This window comes from Acomys russatus, chromosome 9 (assembly GCF_903995435.1).
Source record: "Acomys russatus chromosome 9, mAcoRus1.1, whole genome shotgun sequence".
NCBI classification, from domain to species: Eukaryota; Metazoa; Chordata; class Mammalia; order Rodentia; family Muridae; genus Acomys; species Acomys russatus.
In genome coordinates, this window is record NC_067145.1 from 22,749,016 (window position 1) to 22,762,816 (window position 13,801).

The 13,801-nt window shown below is 43.4% G+C and overlaps 1 protein-coding gene across 1 annotated transcript in view; it reads left to right on the plus strand.

Moving 5' to 3' along the window:
• Dnah5 (dynein axonemal heavy chain 5) overlaps positions 1-13,801 on the plus strand; it is a 245,260-nt gene that overhangs the window by 104,725 nt on the left and 126,734 nt on the right. Inside the window, exons 36-41 of the mRNA XM_051151015.1 lie at positions 4,031-4,209; positions 4,687-4,874; positions 5,209-5,403; positions 8,910-9,044; positions 9,984-10,091; positions 12,188-12,341. Of these exons, the coding sequence (XP_051006972.1) occupies positions 4,031-4,209; positions 4,687-4,874; positions 5,209-5,403; positions 8,910-9,044; positions 9,984-10,091; positions 12,188-12,341 (959 nt within the window). The remainder of the gene's footprint in view (positions 1-4,030; positions 4,210-4,686; positions 4,875-5,208; positions 5,404-8,909; positions 9,045-9,983; positions 10,092-12,187; positions 12,342-13,801) is intronic.

Below are 13,801 nucleotides of genomic sequence, written 5' to 3' on the forward strand. Positions count from 1 at the left end.
TGGTGTCCTTAATTTCTTGGATGTTTTGTGTCAGGAGTTTTCCAGATTTGGCATTTTCTTTAATGGTTGATTCAATATCTGTGATTGTATCTTCTAGCCCTGAGATTCGTTCTTCCATCTCTTGGATTCTGTTAGAAAAGCTCACCTCTGTGTTGCTCGCCTTCTTCTCTGAGGTCTCACGTTCTCGTTTTTCTTCTGTCTGTGTGTTTATCATTGAATCCATTTTCATTTTCAGATCTTGAACTGATTTTTTGATTTCTTTCATCTGATTTTTTGTATATTCCTGAGTTTCTTCCATTGCCTCTTTATAGGTCTTCAGAGCTTGAACCGTTTTAGTTATTTCTTTCATCTGGTTGTTTGCATTTTCCTGCAATTTTTCCAGTTCCACTCTATGTGCTTCTTTTATGTCTCTCACCTGTTTGTCTGCGTCTTCCTGCATTTGATTACGAATTTTATTTGTTTCCTCCATTATCATCCTCATTACTAAGGATTTGAGGTCATTTTCTTGTATTTCCGTTGTATTTGAGTTCTCTGGGTGGTTTTCTTTGGGATAGCTGGAAACTGGAGACGCCATGTTGTTTTGGGGTTTTTTGCGTATGCTTTTTCGTTGTCCTTTAGACATCTTGCCGTCTTTGTTTTTGTTGGGTAGCTTCCAGAGTTGAATGGAGGGTGTCTGACGATAGATTCACTTGTTTTCTTACGATTTCCCTAGGCTGCGAGCTCAAAGCTTCACTGGTGTGGATGTTAGGAGGTTAGCCCTGTTGTTCTGGTCTCTCACAGCCAGTGATCCTCAGTCCCCCTCTGCTGTGGATCCTGCAATTGTTCTGGGTCTCTGAATGAGCGTTGGGTCAGGCCAAGGTATCCACAGCCTTCTGTGTTCCCTGCCAAGTCCAGCCAGGAGCACTGGGACCGAACCACGGGCAGAACTCAGCTAGATTCTCAGGGCCAGAACCGTCTGCCAAGCTCAGCTAGGGATTTTGGGCCCAAAATGCACACAGGGCCCAGCCAGAATTTTTGGGCTGGGACTACGCACCAAGCTCCACTAGGGCCTTTTGGCCCAAAGTGCGTGCTGTGGTCAGTTATTGACTCAGGGCCCGAACTGACCACCAATCTCAGCCAGGAATTCTGGATTCAAACTGTACACTGTGTCCAACCAGAGTCTTAGAGCTGGTGGAACCGAGAGCTCTGTCCAGCCTGTGCCACAGCAGGAGAACTGTGGCTGCTCTGAGTTAGCGCCAGTGGTGGAACAAGTGCTCCGCCCGCACTGTGTCCCCGCAGGGGAGCTGCCGCTGAGCTGAGGTGGTGCCTAGGATGGAACCGAGCACGTCACCAAGCCTGCGCCACAGCAGGAGAACTGCGGCTGCTCTGAGTTAGCGCCAGTGGTGGGACAAGTGCTCCGCCCGGACTGTGTCCCCGCAGGGGAGCTGCCGCTGAGCTGAGGTGGTGCCTAGGATGGAACCGAGCACGTCATCAAGCCTGCGCCACAGCAGGAGAACTGCGGCTGCTCTGAGTTAGCGCCAGTGGTGGAACAAGTGCTCCGCCCGCACTGTGTCACCGCAGGGGAGCTGCCGCTGAGCTGAGGTGGTGCCTAGGATGGAACCGAGCACGTCACCAAGCCTGCGCCACAGCAGGAGAACTGCGGCTGCTCTGAGTTAGCGCCAGTGGTGGGACAAGTGCTCCGCCCGGACTGTGTCCCCGCAGGGGAGCTGCCGCTGAGCTGAGGTGGTGCCTAGGATGGAACCGAGCACGTCACCAAGCCTGCGCCACAGCAGGAGAACTGCGGCTGCTCTGAGTTAGCGCCAGTGGTGGGACAAGTGCTCCGCCCAGACTGTGTCCCCGCAGGGGAGCTGCCGCTGAGCTGAGGTGGTGCCTAGGATGGAACTGAGCACGTCACCAAGCCTGCGCCACAGCAGGAGAACTGCGGCTGCTCTGAGTTAGCGCCTGTGGTGAAACCAAGTGCTCCGCCCAGACTGTGTCACCGCAGGGGAGCTGCCGCTGAGCTGAGGTAGTGCCTAGTGTGGAGCAGCGTGCTCAACTAAGCCTGTGCCACAGCAGGGGAGCTATGGCCACGCTGAGTTAGTGCCTCAGGCAGAATTGTTTGCTGGGCCGGGCCAATACCCGGGACTCTGGGGCCGAACTGTCCGCCGAGTCCAATCTGGGTCCAAAGGCTCCACGCGACCCAAATCCTGCCCCGAGTCCCCTCTCCCGCAGCAATTCCCACCAGCCACCACACCAATCGCCTCCACCGGAAGGCTATGAGCTGCAAACCTCAGCCGCCGCTGCTGGTGCCGCTGGTGCTGCCGCCTCTACCGCTGCCGCTCCGATCAGAGAAAAACCACGCTCCTCCCGTGTGCAGGGGCACGCAGGTCCTCCGCACCCTGGTCCCTCCGAACCGTGGAGCACTCCTGCTGCCGTGATGTTCAGACCTCGGTGTTCCTGGCTCAGAAATCTGTGCAATTCCCTGAATTGTTCACTGGAGCCTCCAAACGCGGTCCACACTGCTCGCCGCCATCTTGGATCTCCTCCATAAATTCTTAAGGGTTTACATTGTCCTAGGTTTCTAGCTTGTCCCAGAGATGCTTTCCCATTTCAATTTTCTCTCAGTACTTTCTCTCTCTCTCCCTCTACCTCCTCCCCTCTCTTTCCCTCTCTGTCTTCCAGTCCCCAATTCCTCCTATTTCCATCCCCTCACTACTGCATCCAGTCATCCCCCTATCCCCATCCACCTAAGGTGTCTAGTCTATTTTCCCTTCTCAGTGAGATTCATAAATCTTCCCTTGGACCATCCTTGTTACTTAACTTCTTTGGGTCTGTGGATTGTAGCATGATAATCCTGTACTTTATGGCTAATACCAATCAATAAGTGAGTACATAGCATGTTTTTCTTTCTAAGTCTAGTTTACCTCACTCTGTATTATCTTTTCTAGCTCCATTCATTTGTTTCCAAATTTCATGTTTTCCTTGTTTTTAATAGTTGAGTAACACTCCATTGTGTAAATGTAGTACTTTTTCTTTATTCATTATTCAGTTGAGGGACATCTAGGTTGTTTCCAGTTTCTGGCTACTATGAATAAGGTTGTTATGAACATAGTTGAGCAAGTGTCCTTGTGGTATGGTGGAGCATCCTTTGGGTATATGCTCAGGAAGGATATAGAGCTGGGTCTTGAGTTAGACCAATTTCCAATTTTCTGAGTAGCCTCCCAATTGATTTCAAAAGTGGATGTACAAATTTGCACTCCAACCAGCAAAAGAGGTGTTCTTCTCCCTGCTCCACATCCTCGCCAACATGAGCAGTTGCTTGAGCGTTTGATCTTAGTCATTTTGAGCAATGGAATCTCAGAGTCATGTTCTTTTTAGAGACTAAAAAGTACTCCACTGTATACAACCATATTTTGATAAGTTCATTCATCCATTAATTGACAATTGGGTCTTTTCTTAGCTCCAGGGGGCATGGCAGAGTAGACATTTTCATGAAAGGGAGATTTCATCATTTTTTGTGTATGCACCCAGGTGGGTATATGTTAGTGCTGTTTCTCACTGCAGGGGTAATTCATACAGTTTTCAATAGTGACTTCACCAAGCCACATCTTCACCATCAGTATGCAAACCCCTCACCAATGCTTGTTTTTACCTTTTTAGTAACATCTATCCTTTAGGTGAGTATGAGTGGACTTTTAGGGAAGTGTGCCAAATAAATTCTTGCAATACTCTATACATTTTTTTTTTGCTTATACATACGCAATACTTATCATAAATATCATTATCATAATGCCTGAGAAATATCAGTAAAGAAAATTGCTTAACTTCTTATAGACTTCTTAAACTTATTTGGCCAGAGACTACCCCTTTTTTCCACAGCACATCTCAATACACGAGGACACTTATCTTAGGGTGTAGGTTTGGAAATTATCTACAGGAAGATGGGCTCTCTTCCAGCATCTTTTAGGCACACACAGATTCATTTCCCTGTGATGTCCTGAGTGACTCTGGAATGCTGTAGCAAGTTTCTAATGACAAATTGGCCCTGCAGGTGCTACATCACGTTGGCACAAGCTCTGGGCATGAGCTTGGGAGGAGCCCCTGCTGGTCCTGCAGGAACAGGAAAGACTGAAACCACCAAGGATATGGGCCGGTGTCTTGGGAAATACGTTGTAGTTTTCAACTGTTCAGACCAGATGGACTTCCGAGGACTGGGGCGGATATTCAAAGGTGAGCTTTTCCCTGAGAAATTTCAAACCAGGTGAAATTTCTTGTTAAGATTGATCTTTCCAGGTGGGTGATGTGGCTTACGGGGAACACATGCTCAGCTTGTGGGAGACTTGAATCACTCTGCAGCAGCAAGAACAGCAGAAGATTTGTCTATTTTCTCCAAGAACTGGACATATTTTGGTGTCATTTTCCTCAGCTTGTTTTATTTGACAAGCTCAGTCTTAGCAGCATTTGGTGGATGAAATGCTTATGCAATTTCCTTTTTGTAAAGCACTTGTAGTCAGTAATACCTTTGGATGTTTACAGACAGGCTGCCAACTTCTCGGTTGTTTGGGGCCGCTTGATGTACCATTTATTCCTAACTTCAGTTTTGAATAAACTGATCTCGGGTTCATTTTGGCAGCTGCAAAATATCCATTTTATCGGTTTTCAAAAATAATATACTAATTGGATTTTCTGTTTAATTTGCTTTCTAAGGGCTGGCACAGTCTGGGTCCTGGGGTTGCTTTGATGAATTCAACCGCATCGATCTACCGGTTCTCTCCGTTGCAGCCCAGCAAATCTCCATTATTCTCACATGTAAAAAAGAGCATAAAAAATCTTTTATTTTTACTGATGGTGATAATGTGACGATGAACCCAGAGTTTGGACTTTTTCTAACCATGGTAAATATTGCTAGAAGAGCTGGCAATTGTAATGAAACTCAGTCTTTCTGTCTCGTACTTCTCCCTAGGCCCGTGTCGCCTGTGCATCATGAATGGAGACTGAGATTGTAATTATCATTTCTGTTTGGAAACCTTTAAGCGCTAAACAAAGCTCACATTAATAACTCATGACTTAGTCTGCCCAGGCAGAAGAAGAGTTAAGATACGTAAATGAGCTCCCGAGTTGACATTCCAGATCTGTGTTGTGTGCAGAAGGAATCTTTTAGTATCATGCTGGTGTGTCCTAGTTGCCCCAGGAACGTGTCATTCATCCTTGGGTTTTGTTTCCGTTTAGAACCCTGGCTATGCTGGGCGCCAGGAGCTCCCGGAAAACTTGAAGATCAACTTCCGCTCTGTGTCCATGATGGTCCCCGACCGTCAGATCATCATCAGGGTGAAGTTGGCCAGCTGTGGCTTCATTGACAACATCGTTCTGGCCAGGAAATTTTTCACACTGTATCGGTTGTGTGAGGAGCAGCTCTCGAAGCAGGTGTGTTATCCTGAAGGTCTTTATGGAGTTCGCTACATTTCGCCTTTCTGTTCCCTAGCACATTTTCAGTTCTTAAAAAAAGGAGTGTTGGGGAAATTAATATATGCATGTAACATATAATGTGTTTTGATGTGTCCACCCCATAGTCTGTGTCCACCAGTTCCTCCTTTATATCCTTCACTACTTTTCTCTCCAAATCTCATGTGCTCTTAAAACAATCAATTGGGTTGACTTGGTTGTTGCCTGTATGTGCGTGATGTAGGGGAGTCTACTGGAGCGATGGTAGCCTGTTAGTGACCAACTCTCCCACTCCCAGAAGCCACAAATTATTAGAGTAGACTTCTTGACAAGACGCATTTGACACTGAGTATAAAATGACAAAACTGATTTGTGTGTTATGTATGTGTGCATGTGTGCAGGCACATGTGCATCGTGTGTACACATACACAGGGAGACCAGACATCAGCTTTATGAACTGTTCCTGAGGTATTGTCCACCTTGGCTTTTGACACATAGTCTCCTTCGGACTGTGGGCTAGCTAGGGCCAGTGGGGACTAGGGACCTGTCTGTCTCTGATTTCCCAGTGCTGTGGATTCATGTGTGTGCCACCATGCCTGGCTTTTTTTGAGGGCGGCATAGGTTTTCAGACTGATGTCAGATCTTCATGGTTACACAGCAAGCACTTGGCCTACAGAGTTATCGTCAAGCCCCAGCAAATGGATTTTGTCTAGACTTTTGTTAAGAAGTACATTTAAGGAAATTAATATTTCTAGTATAGAAGTGATGTGGTTACTCTGTAAAATGACTTAATATGGACATTGCTGTTGGCAGTTTTACATAGCCTGTGTGTGCATCATGGTGTCCTAGGTGATGGCATAGTTTTCAGGAACTTCTGTGTCATTGACTCTTTGTACTATCAAGATCACCCATGTATTTAACTAAGCTTGACCTTTGCTTTTCCTGCTGCAAACTTCTTGATAGTTTTCTACATGTTTGGGATAGCAGATAAAGCCCTCATGAGACTTAGTGGCTAGGAGAGGCGAGATAATCACATAATTACATCTATATGGCCTGAAACAGTGAACAGTATTTCATAATGTCTGAGGAAATGGAGCCAGCTTAAGTGGGCCATATGTATGTCACAAGACTGCAGTAAAGGTGTTGGCCAGAGCTGGGATTTCACCTCACTCTTGATTAGGATGCAGTTTACTGAGTCACCTTCTCCCTTCCGTTCATTGAGTATAGAGAACTGTCCACATTGCCGACTCCTGTCCTTGTCGTCATGGCTTCTGTACTCCACCTATGTCACCTTCACAAAGCCCTCATGAAGTGACAGGAATCAGCGTATTCAGAGCCATCATGCCCTGGTAGATACCCTTCAGGACCATGTACTTAACACAGTCACACTTCTGAAAGGGAGCTTTGCTTGGTGACACTTTGTGGCCATGGCTACCCTTGACCACATTTACTTCCGCTTTCATGTCTTTGTTCTTCTTAAGACCTTGAGTCCCTTGAAGGCAGGAGCTGACCTTGAATGCTTTCATGTGCTCCACTCTCAATACATAAGCCCTGGGTGAGGTGGAACACTCTCTGTTATGTTAACCAATGACTTTTAATTTAATTTTTGTTTTTATGTAGTTATGATTTTATTGTGGCAAAATACATGACTTGCTATACCAACCACTTCAAGTGTACAATTCAGTAATGTTAAGTATAATTACAACAAATAGATCTACAGAAAATTTTCATCATTTCTTTTCTTGCAAAACCAAACGCTACAATTTGACAGCTTTCTTCTCCCACTTCTCAGACCCTGGTAGCCATCATCCTAATTTTCCACTAACTTTATAATAACTCATATAAATAAAACCATACAGTGTTTATTCTTCTGTGGCTGACATATTTTAGTGAGCATAATATCTTCAAGGCTCATCTGTGATGTGGTATGGGGTTTCTCCTGTATGTGGCTAAGTAATAATCCAGTGTGAAGATGCTGTATTTTGCTTCTCCATTCACCTGCTGCAGTGGGCATTGTGGCCGCTCGCTGCTTCTATCTTTTGTGAACACTAGGGTATGAATATTATATATTGTTCAAACATCACTTTGAGACTGAGCTTCCAGTGGGGTCATTGCATCCTATGGAAGTTTCCTTTTTAAGCTTGTAAGACAATGCCCCACTACGTTACCCACGTTGGCCTGGAAGTTGCCATTTAGCCTTCAAGCTTAAATCCTTGTGCATCAGTCCAGGTGCTGGGATTAGAGGCCTTTGCCCATGCACCTGGCCTGGTTGCTCCATTTTTAATTTTTAGAACTGCCAGCTGTATTCCACAGTGGTTGGATAATGGAATTTTAATTATTCACCTCATACATGCTAACATTTGGAATGGAATGTAGAACTGTCATGATTGTTATACTATGCACAAGGCTGGGGCACGGTTTCAGACTTAGCAGGATTCTTCCTCCAGGTAACCTTGAAATGGGGCTTCTTTTCCTCATGCTTAACATTCCTGTATTATCAGAAAGAGTTTGAGAGTGCAGTGTCTGAGTTTTGTTCTGGTCGTAAATTTTAGCTATAGAGACACAAGTCTGTTTTCACATGTATGAATGACTGAGAGGAAGGTAAAGGGTTGTCACAGTATAAGAGGAAATGTGTATCTTTCCCCTTATCTGGTCACATCTTAGTTTTAACCCAAGGACTTAAGCTAATGATGGTGTAAGGAAAGACTCTTGGATAGTCTTCAGTTTTTCAAAAAACATGTCAATAAAGAAAATTTTTGTTCTATTGTCTTGTAAACTTTTTGTTGATTCTTTGTCAATTTCCCATCATGTACCCCAATCCCACTCATCTCCCTGTTGCTCCATATCTGCCCTCCACCCTTGCAACCTCCCCCAAAGAAAACAAATAAGCAAACAAACAAACAAAACCAACCCTACCCAAAATCTCTTGCAGTGGAAGCTGTGGTGTACACACAGCATACCTTTTGCCCAAACAGCTTTACTTACAAAATGTTCATGCAACGAGTCATTGGTCTACTTCGAGGCCTCTGGCTTCTGCTACGCCATCAATACTGCATCCTCACTGGGACTGTTTCTCTATGTCATGGAGACCCTGCGGCTTTGGTTCTGCAGGACCAGCCTCTTCATGTGATTCAGCAGTTCATAGATGGGGTAGCTGTTGGAGTGGGCCAACTCAAAGCCTTGGATTTGGACCTGGGTAGTAGCTAGCTGAGTTGTTCGGCTTTTCAGCTCTCCTGTGCCCATATTTTTTCCCTCTCCTGCTTTGACCAGAAGAGGCTCAGGGGCCCTCTTTTGAAGTGCTGCAGCCAGTGAGGAGGTAAGGACAGCTCTCCTGAGCTCACACCCTCAGGACCTGCTCACCCATGCCCTGTTTTTTTTTTAAGCAATTAGCATTAATTAATTATCACTTAATGTATTTCCAGCCAAATTTATATTGTTTCCATAGTAGGACATTATTGGAAATAAGCCCAGCATCTCCATTTCTTCAGGTCCACTATGACTTTGGTCTGCGCAACATTCTGTCGGTCCTACGCACGCTGGGGGCAGCAAAAAGAGCCAGTCCCATGGACACAGAATCCACCATCGTAATGCGTGTGCTCCGCGACATGAATCTTTCCAAGCTGGTGAGGCTCACGGGGTTCCCCTGCTTAAGGATGACTTTAACAAATCAGATTTAGAAACATTTATTTAAATGCCCAACTCTCAGATCAAGTGCTATAGAGCAGAGTTTAAATTATACATCTTCACAAGGTTTTCCAAATGGCTCACGTCTAGTCAGAAATATTTCTGTTCTAATAGAATTGAATTGATTGAAAGACAATCCATACCCAGGGGTGGGGAGATGGCTCAGAAGTTAAGAGCACACAAGAACGATGGCTGCTCTCCAAGAAGACACGAGTTCGATTTCCAGCACCTACATAGTGCTTGCCTCCGTAGTCACCAGGGTACACATGCTACACAGACATATACCCGAACAAAACGTGCCATAAAACGAATAATAAATTATTTTAAAATGCACACAATAAAGACCCAAGTAGGTTAAGTCATTTCTGTGTGGTAGATAAAGACTTTCTGTGAAAAAGCCTTCAGAGCCTGGTCCTTACAGGCTATATTAAGTTTTTCAAGGATATAATGATTTCCCATACCGATAATCAATGTTTAGTGTCAGTGTCTCTGTATGTCGTATGACAAAATGCTGTTTTTTTTTTTTTCCAAAAAGAAGTAGGAACCAGATTCCAAATCATTAATTTACAAATTTATCTCATTAAGATAATCTCTTTAGTTTAAGTTTGGAATTGTAGACTACTATCTTCTGAATGGGGGATTTTTATGAAACATTTGTTATGTACATCGGGTTTTCTTTCCTTCTGTTTATTTTTTTCTTTACTCATCTTAACTTTTTAATTATAGGAAACATAAGGAGCATATTATTTCAGTTTGATAAGGGTTCTATTCATCTGTTAATAGTCACCCTAGCCTCTGTTGAGCATTTTCAAATTTTCTGTATATTCTGTGTTTGTGCTAAAAATCATTGCTCCTTTTTCTTTTCTCGTTCTTTGTAGATTGATGAAGATGAACCCCTGTTCTTGAGTTTGATTGAAGATCTATTTCCGAATATTCTTTTGGATAAAGCAGGCTACCCTGAGCTGGAGACAGCAATCAGGAAACAGGTAATGTGTTTCATAGTGCACTGAGCACTGTGTCTGATTTGCCTGAATCTGGTGGGAATCAAGGGGAACAAATGTCCTCACCCTCACCCGTGGCCCCAAGGGCGATAACGAGGCTGCAGCTTTTTAAAAGGAGAGGTCACTGCAGGTCATTGATGAAGCTCCCCGACAGAGTTTTCCAGCCTTCCCATAGCTACATGTTCAGTGTTTCACATCCAACTTGCCTCTGCATTAGTGGGAGACATTCCACTAGATTTAGAATGAAATGTCTTAGGTTGGCAGGGTCTGTGGGGACTCAGATGGCTGCCTGCTGGACCTCAGCTTGGTTCTGCCACACTGCTCTCCAGACTTGTGTTTCTGTGTTCTACTTGCAGTGATTTCATGTCACATCTATATGTTCATTCTTTTCCTCTGGACACTTGTGTTGTCTTCTGTAATCTCTGTGATGGAGGGACCCATTGCAGGTTCCTAGTCAGGCATCTGGATTTATGGACACTTGCTGCCATTTTCAGTCTTTCTATGAGTGGAGGTGAACTGTGCAAACATTACACCTTAGTTTACTGTCCTTGAAGAATTTTAGGAAAAAAAAAACATTTTTTTTCTCTATGGTCATTAGTTTATAAGATAAAATTGATTTTCTTGCAAATACTTGTAATACAATTCAGATGTGGTAGTACTTGCTGTGTATTTTTGCTTGAGAATTAGTACACTAAAGTCTGCATTTGCTGATCAATAAGGAATAATAATTCATTTCACAAAAATACTTCCTCAACATCTGTCTAAATTAATTACAATCTTCTTTCAAAAGTTGAGTAATTCATAAGATGGCTTATGTCAGGCAGCAGTAGGGCATTGACTTCTGAAGAGTGCATTACATGAAGGTACATGATCAGTACCCACCCTCGTTTTTGAGTTTTAATATTTCACCACTTAAATTTGTTTAGATAATTTCATAAACATATATGATATTCTTATCACTTTCAGGATGATCCCTGCTTTCTTTCTTCTCCTTCCCACCCACCCCTCTCCACCTCCATCTTTACTATAAACCCTCTTTTCAGATTCATGTCTTTTTGTTTGCTTTTGAGGCTTACTGAGTTTAAGGAGGGCTGACCATGTGTTTGGAAGAGTAGGAATAACATGCTCTCCATAGCCAGGGGACATCATGGAAGAGGGTGTAGAAAGAATGTGTGAGCTGGAAAATAGAAAGGTTGCAGAATACCATCCTCTGGGGTTCAACAAAGTCATTGTATTCATGTACTCAAAACTGTTCTAGTAAAGATAAAACCATGATTTACAGTGAGTTCAAGTATAATGTAGTTGTTTTATAAATAGTTCTTAGACCTGGATGTTTGGGGTTCGGATCCCAATTTCATGACTACAAGTTGTACCTCATAGAACATTGATTATTCTATGCTTCAATTTCCTTACCAATCTCACCATCTCATCTACAGATTAATCTTAGCACCTATTTTGGAAATTTCTTTACTCCACACTGTTGGCAGATAGAGACCACGAATACACAGGCATGATAGCTAGTATTGAGACTGCTTGGAAGTTGCATGGACTTTCAACCAATCTGACACACTACACATTTTTTTGTTATGAATATCATTCTATAAATCAAGTGCCCCAGATATATTTTGCACTTTAATTCTCTTTTCTTAAGTTTATCGCCAGACTTACAGTCAATAAAGTATTAGTGTTGATGAAATCAGTTCCCCAAAGAAATGCAGGTGCTTCTTAATAGCTTGGGATGATAGTTTGATTATACTGACCCATTATTTGTCTATGTTTACATGCATTACTTTTGTGTGGTAGGTAGGTTCTTTTCAATCGTGGTTAAGCACACACCGTCCAGTTTATTCAGTTGAGTGCTGTGAAGGAGGCAGTCTGATTGCAGTCATACTCCTGGGTCTCCGCTACATGGTCATTGCTCCTGTCCATCCTCAGATCACTCTCTATCTTCCCAAACTGAAGTTCTACAGCTGTTAATCCCTAACCCCCCACCACCCCATTTCTTCTCCATGACCCTTCATCATTGTAAGTCTGGATCACGGTGAATGCTATCTAATATGGGGGATTCTGTTGTGCTCCAGGTTGATGAAGCTGGCTTAATCAACCACCCTCCTTGGACACTGAAAGTCATCCAGCTGTTTGAAACGCAGAGGGTGAGGCATGGGATGATGAGCCTGGGGCCCAGCGGGGCAGGGAAGACCACCTGCATTCACACCCTGATGAAAGCCATGACAGGTGCGGAGCAGCAACTTCCTTGCCCTGGGTGACACATTTCAACAGTTGTAGCACATCTGAGAGCTCAAGAGAGAGAGACACAAACACACTTTTAGGGAAGGAATACTAATTTGCCACAAATTGGAAACCTTTAAGAAATAATATATTGTGTTCATGCACACATCAAGGAAACTTTTTCAAGTGGCATTTTCATTGTGCTGTGCGTTTTACACATTTAATTTCCTCTTCATCTTGAACTCGAGAGGGGACTGTTGTTTTGTATAAAAGTCAAGGCCTAGATTCAGAAAGGCCTAAGGTCAGAAAAATGATGAGTGATGGGCCTGAGAGTCAGCATTAGGGTCCATCAGCAAATTTCCATATGCCATGCCACTTCCCACTAAATCCATAACACAATGTTACCTTCCAGTAAACAAAAAGAATTCCAGTCTCATCACTTAAGTTCTATCATGAAGAGTCATCTTACTCTGAAAGCCCCACGCATGTGCAGTTATTTTTCTAATGAAGTTTAGTAAATGAATTTTATTTCTAGATGTCCCTCAGCTCTACCTTAAAGATAATGGATACTGCCTTGTTGGCCGTTATTCTTGTATTCTCTGATTCTCATTGAACACTGATGCCTCTAAACATGTTATCAGCCTCAGTGGCCACAGAGCTAAATTACAGTTTTATGAACTTTGTCTGTTGGAATGAAGTATAGAACGTGAGAGCAGAGAGGGTGCTGTAGGGTTCTAGGTAGTGGAGCCAGCTCACTGGGCTGTTTGTGTGTGAGGAGTGTGAGGGCACTGACTGCAATCGGACTGCCTCCTCCCAGCGTTCAAATTAATAAGCTAGATGATGTGTTCATAACCATAATAAAAAAAAGAACCTACCACACAAAAACAAGCACTGATCATTTGTTTCAGGAGACTGACAGTACCTATGCTAGGGCTCTTCATGTGATACACTTGTTCTCATTTCTAGAAATTATTGGATAAAGTGAATTCTGTATGTGAGGGTTCTACCAGGTGTCCTCAGATGGTGACGAACTATGTTCTTTGCCAGTAACTACCTCTTCCAAACTGAGGGCTCCCACCTTCAGGATTTATTAGTGCATGCCTTTTCCTTTATGCTGTCAATCTTCTGATTGAGAGTTTTATGTGTTTTTTACAGGATAATGTTTTCATGATTATGCTCACTATTCATCACAGCTGAAGTTATTTTCTGTTAGCAATCCACTGCAAATGCACCTGGCGCAGGGACTTGAACAAAATGAAATGCTAAACGTTAAGCAATGTAAATGTATTGTGCATGCTACATATGAATTACATAATCCATTTGGTGCTGTGGCTTAGGGAGAAGTTCCTTGAAAAGATAAATTTATTATTAGACTATTTGCTGTTTATTAGCTTACTTTTGGCTTTAGCATATAGGGTAAACATTAATTATCTTAAGTAGTACATTGTTTCATGTTGAAAAGTTTA